This window comes from Opisthocomus hoazin, chromosome 7 (assembly GCF_030867145.1).
Source record: "Opisthocomus hoazin isolate bOpiHoa1 chromosome 7, bOpiHoa1.hap1, whole genome shotgun sequence".
NCBI classification, from domain to species: Eukaryota; Metazoa; Chordata; class Aves; order Opisthocomiformes; family Opisthocomidae; genus Opisthocomus; species Opisthocomus hoazin.
In genome coordinates this window covers 69682320-69704498 of record NC_134420.1, presented here as the reverse complement: position 1 = coordinate 69704498, position 22179 = coordinate 69682320, and the positions used below count along the sequence as shown (strand labels likewise).

Sequence of the window (22179 nt, the reverse complement as noted above, 5' to 3'; positions counted from 1 at the left end):
CTAATAATTCCTAAGATCAATGTGAACTTCGGCTTCTTTCAGAAATGAATTCTCAAAAATGCCAGGAGAGGTTTGACAACGGTTTTTCAAAACCAAAACCTCAGCGAAAGGTTGCTTATATTTTGCAGGTAAGCCGACATGTTCAGTTTTGAGATTTAGCTGGAAATATCAAAGATTCATATCCTTGAGAATGGCTCCACTTTCACCAGAAAAGGAGATAAATGATGTAGACTTCATCCGTATTTTAAACCCACCAGTTCAGTAAGACACAAGCTTGAACATATTTTATTACAAAAAATTTTATTGTAGTTATTTACACCCGTTCCTTGATAAGAGTATAAATGTAAACATTTATTATAGATGTATTTATCTTATCTTACAGTTCACCCCCAGTTCAGAGTAAATGTCATTTTTAAGCATACAAGTAGTGAGGAAATTTAAGCTATATTCACAGAATATACATCTGCGTGCAGTTGAAGTCCACCAGCCCTAAGCTAGTGGTATAGACACTGTCCCGTTAGCTCTACTTCTGCTTCTCGTGTGTACGCTGGAGTCTGTGATGTCGTCGGCATGATCCTCGCTTTTCTTCTCTTTCAAGCTGTTGATGAACCTCAGGGTTATTTCATCCCATTCCTCAGGGAGCAACATCAGTAGAAACCCAATGCAAATGATGATGGTGGCTCCCAGCCTCACTACGCTGAAGATCATTTTGTGCTTCAACAGGTCCACAGCTGTGAAGAAGAAACAACAACGCTGTCAAAACTGCAGCAGGATGATCTACAGCACCAGACCAGCCCAGCACGTCTCCGTAACCTGCCTGTCACACTCTGGCTGTGACAACGGCCACGTCGCTCTCAATCCTCTACAGTGACCAGCTCCTTGACTTCAGAGAACAGCTTTGACCTGAGAGCGTGGCACTGGAAGTGCCACATCTCCTCCATGCCACAACGCCTTCATGCAGGCTCTGAGCAAGCCTTGGTGGGCTGGTCTGTGCCTCAAGGTTTCCATTTCTGCTCTGAGAGGGAAGGTACCTCATGGTAACTCTTTACCTAGAGCAGGTTGCATCAGCATGATGTTTCCTTGGGCTGCATGGACTAGTGATGAGGAGAGAGCAGCATGCAGGCCAGAAAGCTGGCATGGATGCCTCCAGGCCCAGCCTCCCAACTCCACAACCAGCAACAGCAGCACACCTGAGCCCTTCAGCAGCCTCTTAGAGGTACCTTTGCAGCTCTGACCTGCATTCCCCTAAAAACATTAGATGTTTCTTTGAAAATGTGCTCAGATACGAAGAGTGGCGAGGCTAGGGGGGTGGAGGAGGAGACTGGAAGAGCAGAAACAAGGGCTACTCAACAAGGTAGGGCTCTGGAGCAAACTTCTACATATCCAGCCTGCCCTGGTCTAGCACGGCAAGTCACCAGCACAGTGCTGAGCTGCAGCCTGATCAGCCTGCCCTCTCCTCTGCATCGTATGGACACAGCCCGTCACTCCCAGAGAAAGGAGGCAAGAAAAAAGAAAAAAAGGCTTTTGCCAGCTGAAACACCCACCATGACCAGGAGCATCCATGGAAGCCAAAGGAGACTGAACTGCTTTTGAACTATGTGACAATGGATTTTGACTACTTAGACAATAAACTGCTTCTGCTGTCTGCATGCCCACGTGCTTATTTTTCCACCAACAACCACGGTCACTTGTACCTGCGTTTCCAGGGACGCTGAGCACTGTGCCGATAGAGATCAGAATGGGGTACGTAAGCACGACGCCAACGTTAACCAGAATATTGAAAGCTAGGGAAAAACAGAGAAAACAGTGCATGATTACGGGGAAAAACACTAGAATGAGACTTTTCTCCTCCACTTTGACCCTACAAGTATGATATATGCTCGGTATGCACACCACAATGATGTAGTTGTCACAAACTGATTGATTTCATTTTTTTATATCGGAGTGTGAAGCAGGGGGACATCCTGCCTGGGGGAAGAGGGAGGGCTGTACGTCCTTTCACAAACTGTCATACCACGGTTATCACACTCGTATTTCACAGCTTTGTCCAAGTTCTGCTGCTGCAAGCCATCACTTCTCCTCCTACCAGAAGGATGGTGATCCCAGCTTCCCCTCTTGGCTGAGGCTGTGCTGTCCTTGTCTTAGTAGGACATTTCACTGATGAAAGGCCCCAGACTCCTCGAGCTGGACCACACACCAAAGGTGACAGCAACAGGAATTCATACTCTAAAGGACACTAAATACAATTAGCCGATGATGTTAACTGCGAACTAAGCAGACTGGAGTGAGACCATGGCCTTGCTGCCATGTTGAAGGCAAGACGAAAGCTGACAGAAGTACAAATGTCCAACACCTTTAATTTATGGCTTGGGTTTTTTGTTTTTACATGACAGCATTCCTAGCCAGCATCAATTTCTTTGGGAGATCAAATGCAAACTGCAAAAAACTTGCCTTCCATACCATTCCCTAGGGCGCTCTTCCAGCTCTCGCAGCCAGAGGCTGGTGCTGGTTACTGTGGCTGGAGCCCAGTTCCCCCCTGATCACCCACAACCCAGTCCAGCTGGTGAGTCCCATGAGCTTCACAAGGAGCACATTTGTCTGCTCCATAAAGTTGTTGTCTCATGGTTGGGATTATACACTTGGGTAGATTGCTGAGTGATAAATTATCCCTACTTTTTGTCCCTGTGCTCACAGAGCTGCTGCAGTTCTGGTTAGAGCAGTTGCAAGGTGCTCACAACACCTCAGCTCTCAGCCCGACCACGTCTCAGGACGGCTGCGTGGATGGGCTACCTACCAGGCAGCGACATCCTCTTTGGTTCCACTTAATATACTTGTAGCAGAGACAAAAAAAACCTCTTCAATTATGAAATAATAGAGACTTTACTAAAGGAAAGGACATTGTCATATCTGGAAATTAAAACGCCCCTGGGCTGAGTCCAACAGGTATTCTGCCTGGCTAGAGGACAGCAACTGTGGCTCTGAAAGGGAGCGCTGTGGAGGGGAGGTGAAGACTGCAGGAGGAGAAACAGCACCAGCCTTTGCAGGTGAACGCAAAGCTGTGCGAGCTCTGCCCCGAGCCCTGCAGCACCCACAGAAAGGTGCCCCAGCGCTGCGGGTCCCCGTGCCAGCGTGCACACACCCCACTGAGCACGCCGGGCACTGGCCTTTTAAACTGGATTTATAGCAATTAAGCTGTGCCAGAGACAGGGAAACACCAATGAGTCTATGGTAATAGTGTAAAGATGAAAAGTCGACAATTAGTGTGACTGCTTCATGTTTATTCTCTGCTATTATATCAGTATTAAGGCTTCTTATGAAAGATATTAATAATTTCTCAAGGAGTACCTGTTTGCACTGGGATCAGTGTTAATCTGCGAGAGAGCTCTGCTGCTTAAGGGGGAGAGGGATTGTTTGTGCCTGAGGCTAATTTTGTTTCCAGGTGTGGGGGTAAGGGAGAAGAGTTAGAAAAATGAGTAAACTTTTTTATCACATACCTAACCAGAGGCCAGCTACTCCACACAGATAACCCCACGGCACGGCAGAGAAGGGGGACCAGTACTCCACTTTGGTAAAATACAGTATGATGGGGGTAACGGAGATGAAAATTAAATTGAAGAAGCCCAGGGTAGAAACAAAATGAGCCGCTTCCCCGAAGTTTGCACTTCCAAGAAACATTTTGAACAAAACCTGCAAAGGAGAGGAGAGAAACAGGTTTTTATACTCCATGCGTGTCACAGGAAGCCAAGTCCTCCTGCACAGAGTCCTCTGCTCCCGTGGGGAGAGTGGGGCTCAGGGACAGACCTGACCAGGACAGCGTGCCACAACCCGGCCCATTCCTACAGGACTTCTGCAAGGGGAACTTTGGTCTGATTTCTGCCCTTTCCTGCGTTTCGGCACAGAGGGGGATACCACGATATTACAGTGTGGATGGTTGCGTCTGTACAACAAAGCTTAACACAACATACTGTGAGACGTGAGTGTAACTGAGAACCCAAAGACAACACTATTCATGCAATGAAAGTTACTGGATCTGGGCTGTACTTGGCAGTGTTAGGACCCCAGTGGCTTCCACAGCATAAACCTGCTGTGAGAGGAAAGCTTAGCCTGGAAGGACTCGCTTCATAGAATCATAGGATCGTTAAGGTTGGAAAAGACCTCCAAGATCATCAAGTCCAACCATTAAAAGAACACCACCATGCCTGCTAAACCATGTCCCGAAGTGCCACATCTACACAGTTTTTGAACACCTCCAGGGATGGTGACTCCACCACTGCCCTAGGCAGCCTGGTCCAATGCCTGACCGCTCTTTCAGTATAGAAATTTTTCCTAACATCCAATCTAAACCTCCCCTGACGCAACTTGAGGCCATTGCCTCTCGTCCTATCACTAGTTACCTGGGAGAAGAGACCAACCCCTGCCTCACTACACCCTCCTTTCAGGTAGCTGTAGAGAGCAATAAGGTCGCCCCTCAGCCTCCTCTTCTCCAGACGAAACAATCCCAATTCCCTCAGACGCTCCTCATCAGACTTGTTCTCCAGACCCTTCACCAGCCTCGTTGTCCTTCTCTGGACACGCTCCAGCCCCTCAATGTCCTTCTTGGAGTGAGGGGCTCAAAACTGAACAGAGTACTCGAGGTGCGGCCTCACCAGTGCGGAGTCCAGGGGCATGATCACCTCCCTGCTCCTGCTGGGCACACTATTTCAGATGCACAGGCAGCCCAAGCCTCAGGGAGAATTTGTCCTGCACGAGCCTAAACTAATGCACTTCGAGTGACTTGTGAATGGTCACAGCATATTTATCAGCAAATCAACCAAAGTCTAAAGTTGGGAGGCAACTTCTCATCCCACTACAGCTAAATCCAAAGTTCTTCTCCTCTTTAGACACAGTTCAGCCTCCCCAAGCTGACAACAAACACAGCACCCCCCCCCCCCTCAGCCCAACCTGTTTCTAACTCAGACAGGTCCCTGCCTTCTTCATCCCTCACCTTCAAGAGCAGCCACTACTTCCAAGCCGGGCGTAAAGCCCTGCACGGTGCTCACGCACTGCCCGTGCCAGGCACACACCGGGGCTCCCAGCCCAGCACGAGCGCAGAATACGCAAGAGAGCTGCAGTGCAGACCCGGGACGAGCCGTCCGTCCCCGCGCAGGGAAAGCGGCACGACCGCATGCAGGCTCTCCTCCCCGCCGCAAACGGCAAGCCCCTTCGACACCGCGTCGATAGACTGCGGCAGAAGGAAATGATTAAAACATGATCCTAAACTCCTTGCTGCATGGTAATGGAGATTTCATTAAGGGCTCATAAAGCAAAGTCATTCTGAGTGTTTGGCAGCTAACAACTAATTACCCTCATAGTAGATTTCCTGACATCGTGACATCGCCTGGTCACAATATGAATGATGCAGGAGGGATGAATAAAAAAACCACGTCTATTTTACAGTGATTCACTTTGTACTTGTGCATTTTTAACATCTAATGTGAAAGAATAGGTGAATACTAATAAACAGTTACGACCTACCTTATACAAAGCAGATGTAGAAGCTGATCCAACAGCATATGCTACCCCGATAATTGAATCACCCTGGAAACCATCTGCATATGCCATCATTACGATTCCTGTGATTGCCATTATTGCTGCAACTATCTGCACAGACAAAGCAAAGCAATGTAAAGCTCAGGGCAATTTCATTACACAGAAAGAGAGCATCGCTGTGCACGGTTTTAATGAGTGTCACTAGCTGCTGTCTCTGACTTGAAGCTTTCTCGCTTTCCCTTAAATAGGGAAAATTATGTCGGGAGAGATGTAAAACGTAATGAAAGTGTATGCACTGACAGTGGTATGGAACTATAGCATCGCAGATTCTCCTGGGGCCTACTGACAGAACACCCATCATTTGTCATCATATTTTATAAGCTAAACGTCCACTTTGGAGATACGACTCCAAGATCAAGAAATTTTAAGACGTTATGCTCTACTCTACAATGAGAGAAATATTTAGTGAAGCCACCAATTTGATCTGAAAAGCAAACATTTAGGTGGCCAGCCTTCCTGGACATCACTCCAGGAGAATGACCCCTGTGTTGTGGAATACCAGTGTACCACTGGGAGGTCTTCCAGGCTGCTCTGGCTGTGCATGGTATTTCCTGACAGCTCTGTCAGCTTTCTTGGACAGACACGAGCAAATTTCCTTATGAAGCCTTTACCTTTGTGCTTAGGTTTCTGGCCTCATTTGAAAAATCCCAGACAGAGCTTCTAAGGAGCTTCAAAGAAAAAGAACAGAAGTAATTAACTGCATCGCATCTGAAATCCTGGGTCTTGACTCCAAGGACCTTAAGGAAGTGGTAGGGATCCCAACATGTTTTATTCTTTGAAAAATTCCCCCTTTCTACCTAATTGCCCTCAGCAGGTAAATATGGAGCCTGCATTTCAAATACACTGAATTTCTGGCTTCCATGGACTGCAGAGGAAAATGTGTTTCCTCAGAGCTGTGAAAAATCACAGCCCCATTTCTGAAAGACGGGTTTTTACAGAGATTTTTTTTTTTAAATATTAGTATTACATTAAACATTTTATCATTACAAAAAAAAGGCTGTTCATGTACTAGAGCTGGGTGTACAACAGAAGACACACAAACGCAGATACCCAAAGCCGGCTGTTACACAACCAGCAGCGACACTTGAGGTTCAGACCCTTAATATCCATTAAATCACACAGTGCCCCAGTGGACAGGCAAGGCAGGCTCTCCCTGCTCGTGTAAAGGCAGAAACCAATGTGGCTCCCCCGGACAGCACGAACCTCCGCAAACACTGCCACGCCAACCAGCTCCCGGACTCAGCTGCTGAGCCAGGCAGGGCTTTTTACCCGCGTGCTCCTGCAGCTCTGGTACAGCTCCTAAGCCAACACCAAAGGGAGATGGACGCTTGCTTCCTGGAAAACCTCATGAAACTTCATTTAAGAACTGTTTACTACTAGACAAATCTAAGCTTCACATGCTTCACACCACAGACTTTAAAGGCATCTCGATCAAATCATATGCCCTTCTGCAGGGAAGCCTGACTTTCAGATCTCAGTTTTGCCATGAGCCCCAGAAAACCCACCGATACTCATACCAAGCTGATGTGAGCCAGACTGAGGCAATAAGCACAAAAATCCCACTAAATAATTTCAACAGCACCAGCCAGCAGAGAAAAACCATGCTTCAGGGAACACACGGGACAGGGGCACATGCCTGACTTGGGTAAAGGTGTCCACGCGTGGGGGACAATGAGGAACCAAGAACCAGCTCCCAAGGTGGAGCCAATCTCTGAGACTACAGGTAAAAATGTAAGTGTTCCTAAATCCCGTAGGTGTCTAGGCCAACACTTTCACTGGGGAACTCACATCCTGGGCGCAGCTGTCAGTACGTCCCTCTCACCGTTAGCCCGATTTTACCAGTAACTGGCGCACACGGGCACCCCACCGCATTGCATTCCCAGTGCCGAAGGCACCGTCACAAACTACTGTGCATGTCTATATCCCACCTTACCTCTATTTAAAACATCCAAGCTCTGAGATGCAGTTCAACAAAGCTGCGCAGCTGTCACCTAAACCTGAAGATACCAATGACAGCTCCAAATTCACCATGAAATGGCACTTGAAATCTAGGTCCCCCAACTTTTAATGACAAGAGCTGGAGTCACATACATACTGTCAATCTCTGAGGTGTAATGCAATGGTTCGGTGAGATCTGGATGGGCTTTGGCAAGTGGAGACCAGATGGCTTTCCTCCCCTCCATCCCAGAATAACATATCCCAGCAGTCAGGCCATCCTGGGAGGAGGGCTTTAGTCCCTTCGTCCAGAGCGACATAGATCCAAGACTGCATCTCTGGGCTTAGGGCTCTCACCGGCAAGCTGCTGAAGGTGGATATGGGAGCACACTGCATTTTCCAGTGCCTAAATGGTAATCTAGCCTTCAGCCTGAAGTGAGCTGGGGTGCTGGAAGACATCACCCTCTGCTGAAAAGTCAGGGCGCAGCTGGCACAGGACGCACACACCATCACCTAAGGTGCAGCAATGCTTATTCTGAACCCTGAGCTTACATCTACCCAAGGATCTGTGAGCAAAACACGGTTAAATTGTCTTTGAAGAACGAGTTTCAGTCCTGTTCAGCAGGAATGGTCCCTACAGAGCTTCTCCCGTCTACCTTTGGTTTAGTGAGTAGTTTGTTAGTAATGTAATTGTGTAATACCACGGTTCTCCTTACAGCTCATCCTAGGATACAAATACCACCATGGTCCAGCCTCGCAGCAATGCAGAATTACACCCAGAACCTCTCAGACACCAGCACGGCCCCTCCCAGCGCCTGGAGAAGCCCCCCCTCGCCCTGCCACCCTGCCTGGCTGGTTTCATCTCAGGCTGCACTATACATCTTGCCTCGCACATAAATTCAGATGTAGCGTTTCAGTTGTCAGCTGGAATATTTCAGCTGTAATATTTCAAGCGATGTCTCCCACAAGGCAAAACAGAAAAGCCCAATGTAGTTATCCCCTCCTTCCAAGGGAAGGGAGCGAGATTTAACTCTTCGTGCACTCATCGCTCAGACCCAGCAAGTGAGTCCTTCCCTTCACAGAATCACAGAATCACAGAATAGTAGGGGTTGGAAGGGACCTCTGTGGGTCATCTAGTCCAACCCCCCCGCCGAAGCAGGGTCACCTACAGCAGGCTGCACAGGACCTTGTCCAGGTGGGTCTTGAATATCTCCAGAGAAGGAGACTCCACAACCTCCCTGAGCAGCCTGTTCCAGTGCTCCGTCACCCTCAGAGAGAAGAAGTTCCTCCTCATGTTCAGACGGAACTTCCTGTGCCTCAGTTTGTGCCCATTACCCCTTGTCCTGTCACTGGGCACCACTGAAAAGAGCTTGGCCCCATCCTCCTGACACCCACCCTTCAGATATTTGTAGGCATTTATAAGGTCCCCTCGCAGCCTTCTCTTCTTCAGGCTGAAAGAGAAGAGGCTGAACGCTTCCCTTGCGTTAGTGAAAATGAGCAGATCCATCATCCCCAACAGCAGACTCTTCTTATTGGGAAAAACATCTTCCCAGTCTGACTATAACACATTTAGAGAGCCAGTTTCCTAATTTAGTCAAATATTTAGAAAGCCAAGCACTTTTCTTCCCTGAAACTATTAAAATGATGGACACATACGGAGCACCATCTCACAAGACATTAGATAAATAAGACCTGACCCTGTAAAACAGCAAGAACATTATTTAAGTTTCATGTTCAAGGCTCTTCCCGCAAATTATAGACCACTGCATCAGCACAGTCGACCTCTGCCTTGCAACTGTCGTGTGTTTGCTCTAGAAACCTGAGAGCACATCCTGCTTCTGCAAGCTGACAAGAAGCAGCGAGGTCACAGTGAAGCAAAACTGGTTCTTGTAGCTGACATCTCATTAAACAAAGCTTTTAATTAACGGAAGAGGGTAGTAACTTTCTCTTGGAGTCTCCTGGGTAAGGAATGAAATAATCCTGCCTCTTCCCTTCCGCTCCACTCCCCAGAAGAGAGCAAGGCCAAGCAATATTTTACTCAGGAACATTTCTTTTTCCACGTGGAGCACAGCAAAAGATGAGGTGCTATAGTAAAGAAACCTGTCTCCAGCCAAGAGTCAACCTTCTGGGGGGGGAAAATGTCCCCAAACCACTCCATACCTACCTAATAAACAATAATTCATCTTCACAGATGACATACAACCAAGGGCTCAAACATGCAAACATTTAAGCACGTGCCTAAATCTACGCAACACAAACCAACAGAACTACTCAAATACATGAAGTCTTGCTTGCTCCAAGCCAAAGCTGTCTGGACTTCCAGAACTCCCAGTGTAACATGGATGTATTACTAATTTGTGAGATGTTCAGAAGCGTCCAAGCAAAGAAGATTACGGTGCAGGCAGAGACTGTGCTCTTTCCTTGGGCAGGGCAGTAGGCACTTTGAGGTACCTAATGTCTACCTGCGTCACTTTTGTAGGTAAATAGCTATATAATCATTGCTGTATATGTCCGTCTCACATGAATACTCTGTCTCCAGCTGGCGTTTTTCTCTCTCGGGTTGGGTGCAAGCTCATTCCCACGCTACAGCATCACCGCCGAGGGCATGCAGCTCTCCCTGCACAACTCATGCCCCAGGCAGCTCCAACGTGGCCAGCGCAGCCGGACCTCTGCATGGAGCCCCCGGCAGCACTTCCACAGCTGGCCAACGCTCCCACGGGCAAAGTTATGCCGTACCATAAGGTGGCCATCAAGACAGGTCTGTCTTTAGACGGTCCCGTCTGAACATCCAGCCCTGCAGCCCGGCTGGTGGCTGCTTTTTGGGTGTGCGGAGCGGTGTGCTGGCATGCAGCCGGGCGATCGGAGAGCCGTCAGGCAGCTGCTCCCATCTTCATCTGTGGGAACTCGGACACTGGCAGCAGCAGCCCCAGGCGGGCAGGGAGCTGGCGATGCTGGGAACCTGCTGCCGAGCTGCTGAGCCTTGGTGGCTGCTGGTTCTCCAGCCCAGGCAGATGAAAGCTGTCTCGGGTACGCGGGTGCCGGCTGCATCCCCACCGCCGATGTGCCGCCGCCGAGCCCGACAGCTCTCAAGCTCTGGAAGAGCTGCGAGGAGCTGAGCTCCTGTGAAAAACTGGCTGCGGTCTTGGGTGCTGAGTGCTTTTGGAAAAACACTGGCTCAGAGTATATGATTAAGCCCTTATTTCTCTTCACCCCCTTACTGTCCAAATAACCTAATTACCTGTGCTCTCTGAGAGGCTGCGGGGTGAAAGCACTAGAGGCATTCAAAGCACAAAAGGCTGGGTCCACGCTGCTTTGTCGTATTTTAGCTCTCAAACACTCTCCTGCGCGGTTATTAACATCATTAAGTGTTATTCTGGCAGGAGGGCTGCTGGAAAATGCTGCTAATTACTTTTCCAACGTTGTGCATCCAGAATCTGCCAGTTAGCAGCAAAAACAGTTTCTTTCATGTGCAGGATTTGCTGTTCACTTCTTCTGCCAGGTTTTTCTTATGCAAACATCACAGTGTTTACAGCATTAATACTAATGCATATTTATAGAAACAGGTTTTTTTAGTCAGTGACAAATAACTAATAACTGAAAATAGCTTTAGTATTTCTCATCTAGGTTTCCTCAAGAGAGTAGGCTAGGAAAATACAATAGCTGCATTTACTCTTCTAGAAAGAAGTTGCTTTTAGACAAAAATTAGCTTAAACGGATCAAAATTTCCTATTTTTTCAGCTAGATTCAATATCATCTTACACAAGTGAATAACAACAGCTGGAAGCTGAGATAATCAAGGGCCAGAGGAGGGAACTACAGCCTCAGAAATTACCATTCCTATTGATTTCTGTAGAGCAGAACTGAGGATTTCAAACCTTGCTTAGTTGGTCATCAGCGGGCTGAGGGTAGGTCACATTCACCTGATGAGTCTGTATTTTAAACTGTATATGCAATAGATCTACAGGTGTCTGGCTTTAGCACCGCAGGATGAAACATCTGTGTCCTTACCTTCAAGGACACTAGGGCTGAGGTCTGTGAAACGCAGGTTGATCTCCTCGGCTGCCCAGTCTGGACAGACCCTCCATCGAGCCGGTCCAACCAAACCCTCCTGGCAGATCCCTATCCAGAGCTCACTTGCGTGATGGCACGTGTGTCTTGAGGTGCTGAGGTCCCGTGCCATTACTGATTGCCCAGCCAGCCCTGTCTCACCGGGAAATTTGAGGAACTGTTTTACTTTAAACAATTTCCTCTTCCATTCCCAAACCCCAAGCACCGCGCTCTCTGCCAAGCGCTGGTGGCTGCTCCAAGAGCTAGATCAGATGCCTGTGAAACAGGATGCCTTTTCCTTTCATTTCTGAACCCTTCTATCACATTATTCATCAAAAAAAGCTGTTGCCCTCATTTTTTGAGAAACGAACCCACTCAGACAAATGTCCTGATCCATCACACTTCCCATGGAACTTGAATGAAATTGCTGGTGGCCCCTTCTGGTCAGAGGCATCACACCTGGCCCCAGCCAGCCCCTAAGGAAGCTCAAGGCTCTCGGAAGTTCAGTCACGATTGTACCTAACATGACCATTAGGCCTTGAGCCATTTCAACGGGGGAACCTGCATCAGCAGAACTGGCAGAAGGCTTAGCTGCTCCTTAGCCAAGGTACAAAGTCAACAGTTTGAATTGCTGCGTATTAGGAGATTTGTGTATGTGAAATTATAGGAAACATTCTTGCTCTCCCCCAGATCCAGATGCACATCATGTTGCTCGAGTTCTTTTTTGTTTTTGCAGGGTCCATATTACTGCCAGTGAGTCCTGTAACACTTCAGTGCAAAACACACCTTCATGCAAAACAGTTCCTGTCCCTTTTAATTCGTATTTGGCACAAGTGTATGCATTTACGTGTATGCGAAACAGAGTGGCACAAGAAAAATACATTACACATTGAAAACAGCTATCTACCCAAACACAAAATAAAATTGCTTTGGTTAGAACATACGCATTCATCACTATGTTTAAAATAAAATTAATTGACTGTACTTCAGCGCTGTAACCCAAGACAGAATAGGTTTATATCAAACTGGAAGTCCTCCGATTCTAATCCATCAAATTACACTTAGCTGTAATAGCTTCTTGAAATTCCCACATCGCATTACCTCTGGAGTCTGAGATCTCTAACTGGTCTTCAGGCTTCGGTTTGAATCATGAAATTAAATAAGAAATGGTTTCATGGTATACATATACCCATAACGCGGCAGTACTATGGCAGCACAACAGCTTATGGATTTAAGGGCAATTATGAAAAGAAGAGAGAATTGAAAATCAGGCATGTCATTACCCTTGCTCCCATGAACCTGTCTTTCAGCACAATCCAAGAAAGCAAGAAGACAAAAGCTTTGTTACAACAGAATAGGGCAGAGACGTCTGTGGCTGTCAGCTTCTTTAAAGCCAGTAAATACAGGTAGTTAGTCAAAGTCCACAGAATAGAAAAGGGAGCAGTCCTTTTAAGAAAGAGTTTCAGCGTCAGACCATCTTCACCAAAAATCCGACTGCATTCCCTATGAAAAGAAAAGAGTTTACAACTCAGCTAGGATTTTCCTTAGCATTCACTCCAGCACAAGAAGCATTCATTAGACTTTTATCGCATTCAATTAAGTGCTTTTCCTAACTACTCCGCACACCCATAAGAACGTATTGTTTAATTCACATAGAGTAAACAACCTACAATCTTCTCAAAACAGCAATTTTGCAGATAGAAAAGAAATAACTTACCTGGAATAATCACACCCTATGCAACAATAATCCCAGGGGCTCGCAGACAGAAATGAAGGTTATCTATAACGCACCGACAGTTCTCAGACTCTGCCTTCGAGGCCGTGAACAGAGGGATTATAACCACAATTTTTTCTCTGTAGCTTGACAATTTTTTCTTGCTTTGCTCCAAACCCTGTTTTTCTTTTTATTGAAATATACTTTAACGTATGGCCAAGTAAGCTTCAAGAATCACCTAAAGCTACTCAGAAATACTGCCAGACACATCACCATGGCAGGAAAGAGAGCCACCAGCCAGTGAGGCTGAGCCAGTCAAACAAGAGCGTAAGGAAAGAAAGGAAAGGGGAAGGGAAGGGTATTTAACAGCTGTAATTTATTATACAGTGAAAAGTTGTGTTTGCTTGAAGATGCTTCTTTGTGGACTAAATTGCAAAGAAAATCCCTAGTGTGCCACACGCAACTTCAGTGAGCTGCTTGCTTCTGAGGACTTCACTAAAGGGAAGGGTCAGCTCAGAATATGCTGCCTTCAGGGACGGCACTCCTGCGCAAAGCAGTACCCACATGGACTAAGAGGAGACCAAGCATGCAGCTCGATTAAAGGCACATCACGGCACCCCTCCTGAGACGTCTCTACCTTTCCCAAAATGAGAAGGATGGTTTTTAGCAACTCCACTGTCTGCGTTCTTGGTTAAAGGGGTTCCTCGAGATATCCCCGGTACGCTTTATTTCTTGACATGGCAGGCTCTCTGAAACACCTATTTAAAAAATGAGAGGTCCCACAAGTGAATGCTTCACACAACCGAAACACCAATGGAGTGAACCAAGGTACCATCGATCTGCAACGCATCCCTATGAGGCCAACATTACGCGCCTGATCTAAAGGCCATGAGGCCTCCGGGCCCCAAAGTATTCACAGCCAACTATGGCTGTGTTTGGAAGACTGCTAAAACACTAATTATGTAGAACTAATTAGTAACTTCAAAGGTTGCACTGCAATGTGAAGTCAAAAACACTTGTTATTTGGGGCGGGTTGGTGGCGGTGTAGTAATTATCCTGATTTGGCTTTCCCTTTAAAGACAGAACTGTTTTTGGGTCTCCTAAACCACTTCTAGTAATTCTGGGATATTCTGCTGTTAAAAATATTGCAGATTTTTACTATTAAGAATGAAAACCATCACTCTCGTTTCTAGAGAAGTATAATAATAACATCTATGTAATACATGAGATCAGCCATGTCTTACTCAATAACCATTCCTTCCCTGCTGCCACTAAAATAATCTACAGTACAAAGCAGTCATTTCTGGCAATAATAAATTCCTTTCTCCAATTCTGCCAGGGAGTCCAACAAGTTAACGCTCAGGCAGGTAGATCTGCTAATTATCTCCTTCACTCCCGTTGACCTAGACACTCTCAGAAGTCAGCCTGTTCTCCAAAGATAGGAACAGAAATGTTACACTTAGAAAGAGAATAGCTAGTGGTGTGTATCATTTATCTGAGATGCAAAGCAAATACTCAGTGAAGCAAATTAATTAAATGCTTAAGTTTGACTGTAGGCCTCTATCGCTGATTTCAACGGGAGTTAAAGGTGATGGGTTCCCTTGTCTGAGAAGGGACTCACTGGTATCGCAGACTTGAGTGCTCGCTGACATGCAGATACAGCAGTTTACGTCTAAAAGATGTTTTTCTCCCCACAAGACTTTACTGGATGCAGAGGGTGATTCTGAGCTCAGGCTATGTCTTGCTTCAAGACAGGCGGCCTCTGACCCGGCTGCAACGTGGCTGTGTCACCATGATGTGACACCAGAGCCAGGATGCCCCATCTCGTGGCAAGAACAGATCTGCACTGTGCGCTACAGACCTGTACGGAGCCCAGTGGGAATTCTGCCATCAGTTTTGATGCATTACTGGATTGTTACACGGTTGTAAATCCAACCTGTCTCAGAAGCTGTCAGGATCTGTCTTAGAGGAAACAAGCTTGTGCTGTGTTAAAATAAGAGAGAAAGGTGCTTGGGCTGCTTACAGTAATGCAGGGTGCAGCTAAGTACCCCAGTGCTATGCTGACAGCAAGCAAAGGTAACAGCAAAACCATCCAAGCACATCACTGGAGGAGTCTGCAAAGCAGCAGGAAAAGCTCTTCTACAAATGTGCCATGGGAAATTACAATCTTGTCATCACCCTGGCCCCCGGCTGCCAGGGAGACGCCGGGAATAAGCCCGGTGTTTCTGCTCCTCCATCCACAGGGAGGGCAGGTGGCTTCCAAAGCCAAGGAGAGTGGGAAGAATGCCAGGATGGGTCTGGTTTTGTTGTCCTGCAGGTCTCTGGGATGTCTGCACAAGGCAAACTTGGAGTAGAGTCAGAAGGATGGAATCTGAAGTGCCCTGACTGTGAATCCTCGGAAGGAGGAAGCCACAGTGATTATTACATTATTCTGGGTTGGACTCTGCGCTGGTCAAGTGTTTGGGAGAGACACGTGTGGCAAGGCCACAAATGTCACATCTCTGAGTTCCCAGAAGCAGAGGGAGGGATGAGCACAGATTCACAGCTAGGAAAAAAATTTCTGGAAACACTTCACAGGCCCCGGGCAATGGACCATGTAAGTAGATGGAAAAGCCTCCATCATACACAGCAGCATACAATGACCAGACAAACTAGGGGCCAGCAGCTCCTTACTTCTCAATTAACAATAAACAGCACAGACTTGTGACAAGGTTGTGCTGAGTGAGACAGAGACCTGATGAATATTCCTCTGTGCCTAGGAGAACTCCATGAATAATGCTCAGCGAGTGTGGAGATAGGAAGAATACTTCATTTTCCCAGTGATGGCTACAGTAGCTTGCCTCGGGCTTTGTGAGGGCTGGCTGCTCAGTGGTTAACTCAGCCTCTTTGGCATGCAACTAAAATTAAACTTGCAGGAGTCATCATGACATGACAGTGATTAAAACCCTGGGCTCAGGAGACACTGCTCCATGGATCCTTCCCCATACAGATAATATCTGTCGGCTGTTGACTTAAAGGCAGAGACATATCTAAGGGCAGCTGACCCTGAAACTATGACACAAACTATTTCCAAATGCACAAGAAGTCTATTTAAAACCTGCCCTCCAACATAAATAGCTCTTTTTATTTGCAGGTAGCCCTCAGCCATCAGCTCTGGGCAGCGTGCCAGGCTCTCAGGAATTACAGCACCTCAGGCAGTCATGTAGCTTTGCCTCTGGCACCCACTGAATAGCTTGCGTCGCCTCTTAGTTATTCTGATGCCAGCCCCTGCAGAAGAATGAGTTTATTCGCCCCGATGCACAGCAGCCTCTGGAGTGCAATGCAGCAGCTGGTTTTAAAACAGCTTACAGAAAAACCAGAGCTAACAGACGCTACCTGGGGTAACGTGAATACGGCGAATGTAATTACATCACCCGGATTAAAACTTGGCAAGGCCACCAGTGACATTATGGTAGCAAGCAGCACCGCAGGACCTTATGTGAGCACAAGTTGTTACTCTGTCACTTGGTCCTGCTATCTAACTGATGGCATCTGCTGCAACAAAATATCTTCCAGCTCCATTCCAGGAGACAGACACCGAACATATAATGGTGGTTAAGCAACTGGTGAATTGTTTTCCAGGACTGACTGAGTCTGAACATGAAGAAAGAGTCTGGCCAGCTGCATTTGTCTGCTCAGGAGCTGGAGCAAAAGGAAAGGGAATTGCGCGTGAACGTCTCACACAAGCAGTGACTGGCTCCTGGGGGCAGCACCATGGGAATGCTGTCCTCCAGCAAGGAACGGCCCAAGGGAAGCCCTGGTTTGAGCTGCTCGTCTCTCTGCCTACCACTGAGCCATCCAGGGTAGGAGCAGCTTCAGGCAACAGAGATCCTGATCTCTCCTCTGAAAAGGCCCTTGCAGTGAAGATCTAGATTTGCAGTGCTATTCCAGAAGTGGCTGGGGCGGCTCGGCTGAGCTACTGCTGCAACACAGATGGAGAATTTTGTAGGTGACAAACTTGCAAATGACAGCAAGTATCAGCTACTTATGACTTTGTTCTTACTTCAGGTGATGCTCACATCTTGTTACCCTTCTTATAGAAAACCAACTCTTCCCAGCATGTTCATCTTTCATTAAACCTGCACCTACTACATTCTTCCTAGCCAGGGCCTCAAGGCTGCATCGCACCTGTAGGACCAACTTCAGCTGTTACACCGTGGATATCTTCTGGTAGAAAGCTGTTGAACGTCACAGTGTTGTCCTTGAGAAGCCAAGACAGCGGATGTGGAGGCAAAATTTATTGACATTGAAAGTATTATCCACCTATTCCAAATTCCAACTCTGTTAGGATCTTCTGTCAAATCTGTGGAGTGTCTTCTGCTGTGGTAAATACCAGCAGTGTTAGATTTCCTGTTGCTCAGTTTACTGAGCTTCAGATCATTTTATTCACCACTAATTCAAGCTCTTTATGTGGGACATACCTTTTATCTGCAATACTGAGGGGATACCAAGAGCTGTGACTTCTGCCTCAAGACAACCAAGACACGTTACTGAAATGCAGCAGGGAGGTAATAACCTTGAGTTAGTTTCTAAGACCACAAAATTTAAACTCTAAGGTAAAGCCTGAAAGGCAAGAAATACACAATTTACAATCTCAAAGATTATAAAACTTTCAGAAAGCCAATCTGAAGTTGAAGATTGAGACTCCTATTCTTTCAAGCAGGATTTATGAACGTAACAGTGGCTCTGTGCGGCTTTGCCAGCCTGGGGCAGCACTCTGCAGGTCACTTGCATGATCACTGATCTCTGCCAAGATATCATAGACACTGTTTGTTCTGATCCGCCGGGAATATCTGCTGGACAAAATGTCATGTGTCTTTAAAGCATCTGGTGAGTAACTATATCCTCCAGAAACACAAAGACAAATCACCTCTGGACTTCAAGGTAGGCCTGGAATCGCTACAGGATGGGCTTTATTGACAAGAATTAGCTACTCCACAGAAATAAAACCAGCAAATGAAGTAACAAGAAATCTTATAAAATGCAACACAAAGCCCTGTAACAGGAATACTATCAAGAACACAAACCAAACAATTACACAAACAATTGATCTACCTTTGAAAATAACCCTGTTCTGGGTAGGAGGGTGGGTTAAATGACTTCCAAGATCCTTTCTAAACTAAATCTGTCTATAAGTATCTGAATTTAAAAACTACAAATGATGCTTTTCAGTTCTTTAAGTCATCAGAAAATCAAGTGCTCATCGTGAAGAGATGCCCATTCCCATATCCAAATTGGAAGCATTCGGCTTGCCAAGTCAAAACAGGGCACAGACCAAGTAGTTGGTCCCCATCATAAAGTCAGTATTTGCCAGCAGCTACCTCCTCTCCAGGATGTGAGGTCCCGACATATCTGGAGTAGGAAATACTCTGGGAAGATGTCCATCAGCTCTAACATCGATCTCCTGTTTCCACACATTCACAAACCTACTTCACATCTCCGTGTGTGCAAAGTTCCTCTGGGCATGTAAACACATGTCCTCAGCTTTAACAGCTGGACTCCTAACAGCTTGGGAAATGTATCAATTATTTGAGCATACTTGTATTCTACATTGCCACAAATGTTTTGCCCAAAATTTTGCTCTGATGGATATACAATCAACCAACTAACTGCAGAGGATATTTATTCTCATCTTCTTCCTTATCTGCTGTGCATTTGTTATTGCTTTACCCCATACGCAGAAGCCAAGCTGACACTGTTAATGCTCTCACAAATACTCCAGCAAGAATCTGAATGAAGGCATCATTAACATACAAAACACTCAGGTCTTCACAGAAGCAGTTAATTAAGTGCAACCGTTCAATTTCAGTCACGCTGATTTGACAGAAATGATAATTTAGGGCCAAATTACATCCCAGATCCTGGCAAAAGCAGCTGAGGGAAGAATTTGGCCTTGCTACACTCCAGCCTGACAGTCACAAATTGAATTCCCTGTGTGCTCAGTGACAGCTGAGCTGAATCCTCTGTCAGCAGGAACAAGGTATGGGCCACACGCTGGTTAATACCTTGCAGAACAGACAGTTCTGCTGAAGTCAGTAAGACTGTTTCCAAAGCAAGTCTGCACTGGAGTAACAGAATCGGGTCCCAGTTCAAAATTATCCTGTGAATTTCTTCCCTCCACAGGCAAGGTGTGTTGTCTCTCGGCAAGCTGAACTGAGTTTCATCCTCTAAAGCAGCTTCTACATCACTGTCAGATCGGCAGAATAACGGAAGTGGAGGAGGAACTGTGACATGAATTCTCCCAGTGAGGGCAGGTTAGATATGGCTTTCTTAAGAACTGGCTAGGGTGAAGCTAAGCCAGCTTGGTCCAGCTGTGGTGCTGGTAGTTGGACCGGATGAGCTCATTGGACCCCCCTCTAACTCTGTATTTAAGTGATTCCACAGTGGCTACTGAAGAGGGATTTATAAATTTCTACCTCTACAGACCAATGTTATAGTTAGTACTATGGACTCTTTCGCACTTGAGGTTGACATTTCAATCACAACATGCAGCCATGTGGTGTCAGGAAAGGCTGGGGCCAGAGAGGCGTTTTCCCCTGGCTTTCGCAACACAAGGGGAAGAGGTATTTCCACGTGGAGCCTGAAGGAAGATGGGAAAAAGCCTTCACATCATTTCCTCAGGAGGACAGCCACTCAGCTACACCTCAGAGCTACAAGGGAGGAGAGTCCAGAGTCTGCAGACTGCTTTAATTCCTACCACACGTAAAAGAGAGGAGAGAAGGCTACTAGGATGCTCTTCCCCCACGCTATGATCCAGCAGGAGGAGGAAAGGGCAGTTTTCATCCTGCTGTACTTGCTGAGCATAGAGAGCAAGCCATGGTCTTCCTCATGGAAACCATCTCCTCGCTTTGAGCACCTTCTCAACTATGAGTTGTTTCAGTTGGACTTCATGATACTGTTCTATCATAAATGGACCAGAACAGGTTAAATAATGGCCAGCAGAAGCCTGATCCAGACATGAATACAAAATATGGAGATATTAGATAATATAATAGAAAGATTATAAGCAAATTGACCTTTTCATATCAGTAAAAAAACCCTCTAACAATCAATTACCCATTTATTCAAGCATATATCACTCATTTGTTAGCCTTCTGTAAGCTAGCCATGAATGAGATTTCCTGCAGCATGACCTTTATTCTGCCTTCTGACACCATTGGTCAAACTGAGAAGAACGGTGATCTCAGTCCACAGAAATCAGGTTGTTTAAAGGGATACCGCCACGATAAAGCCTACCTGAATTTTTTGATCGGAGACTGCTTTTCCTGTGCAGTTGCAAGGTGCCCAGAATAATAAATGGGAAAAACCATAATGTTCCAGTTTGTTGAGAACCAAGTCATGAAAAAAGGACAGTCAAAGGTCTCATACGTGATTTTGACAAACTGCGTGGTCCCGACCCAGGAGGAAGAGACGGACAAAATGATCAGAAATCTCCAGATAAGCTTGAGAAATGTGGATGTGCAAGACTGGCATCGTGTCTGTCCTTCAGCTTCCTGACTGCTGCTCTCTGTGTGCGTTTGTGTTCCTTCTTCTCCTGGAAAAAGAAAGAGAGGAGAGTTGTACACATAATGAGGCATTCAAAATAATTCTTGCCTTCCCCCCATAATTCCTCTATGCTCTGCAAACACTGACTTCCCACACAGAAATACTTCAGTAATACCGTCTCTATCATTTCAAGGGGATAGGAACAAAATACAAACACAACACCGAGGCCTGAGGTTAACAGCGTTACGGTTAAGCTGTTGCCACTGTTTGCTTTATCAGCCAGTCTTTCCTTCAGCCAAACCTCTAGAATAGAGCTACATCCCTTGGAACCAACTACAGTGTAAAGTCAATTACTGTGCATGTGTGCAACATAAAAGCTATCTGGGCCTGTACATCTGAAGCCATGAACAAGTTATTACTACTCAAGATTTTAACTCAAGAATGACTTTTTTTATTTGCAAGCTGGAAGACGAAAAAGAAACAGTTTTGTGGTTTTATGTACTCAAGCGGAGAAAGGCTTTTTTCAGTCAAGTTAGTGTATTTACACTTCTGAAGTTAAAAAAGGAAACTGGACAAAACTGAAGCATGGCACGCCTAGAAAAAAACCTGTACACATAAACAAGGAGGAACTGGAAAGTTGTCATTTCCCATTTTAGTACAGTACTTTTCAGAGCTAATCTGCAGACCACTGCGGATTTCCTACCAGAGGTGCGGACTGTGTAGAGAATTTACTCTTCCTGACTGGTGACTTGCTGTCCAGACACACCTACCAGAGATGCAGCCCACGAACCCTATTCCAATTTCACAGATCCCAGCTGAAAACAAGGGACTGAACCACGCTGGGCACTGCAAAGCGCTACCACTGCCACCCCACGAGCTCACACGGCAGCACTGAGCTGCAACCATCTACCCACTCAGGCCATGTCACATCGGTTTGATAGAAAAAGCAGGAGTTCCTTCTAGAAATCTTGGCCTGCAGCTATCCTTAACTATTACTATCAATTATCAGTCACACCAATGCATGATGTGATATATATAAGAAACAACGTAATTGTTGATGTTACGAGGAACCATAGATCCACTGCAGTGAGAGCACACGCTTTCCTATGCTCAGCTTCTACGTGAAAAAGGTACCCTTTCAGACTCAGGTTTACTTTTCTTTTACATTACCGTTTCTGCTACAGCCATAAAGAAATGTCAAACTGAGGTTCAAAGTTATTACATTAGACCAGCACTACATCTAAAAAACAATTCATCATAGCAGGGAGTGCAGCTGCAATCAAGCATCTTCCTACCCAGGACATGGAGCTTTTTGTAACTGTAATTGTATGCTGTATTTTTTTTCTAAAAATAATCAGGATTCAGTGGCT

The 22179-nt window shown here is 46.2% G+C and overlaps 1 protein-coding gene across 3 annotated transcripts in view; it reads right to left on the bottom strand.

Moving 5' to 3' along the window:
* Positions 1 to 330: 330 nt before the first annotated feature.
* SLC35F4 (solute carrier family 35 member F4) overlaps positions 331 to 22179 on the bottom strand; it is a 130787-nt gene continuing 108938 nt past the window's right edge. For 2 of the 3 annotated variants that reach the window (XM_075426133.1, XM_075426134.1), the window contains 6 exons: positions 20561 to 20858; positions 12855 to 13074; positions 5515 to 5640; positions 3495 to 3687; positions 1695 to 1784; positions 331 to 731 (listed from right to left, as the gene is read on the bottom strand). In XM_075426133.1, coding sequence (XP_075282248.1) covers positions 490 to 731; positions 1695 to 1784; positions 3495 to 3687; positions 5515 to 5640; positions 12855 to 13074; positions 20561 to 20858 — 1169 coding nt within the window. In that variant the 3' untranslated portion in view covers positions 331 to 489. Of the gene's footprint in view, positions 732 to 1694; positions 1785 to 3494; positions 3688 to 5514; positions 5641 to 12854; positions 13075 to 20560; positions 20859 to 22179 lie in introns of those variants that run through there. The other variant, XM_075426135.1, reaches the window with a different exon arrangement.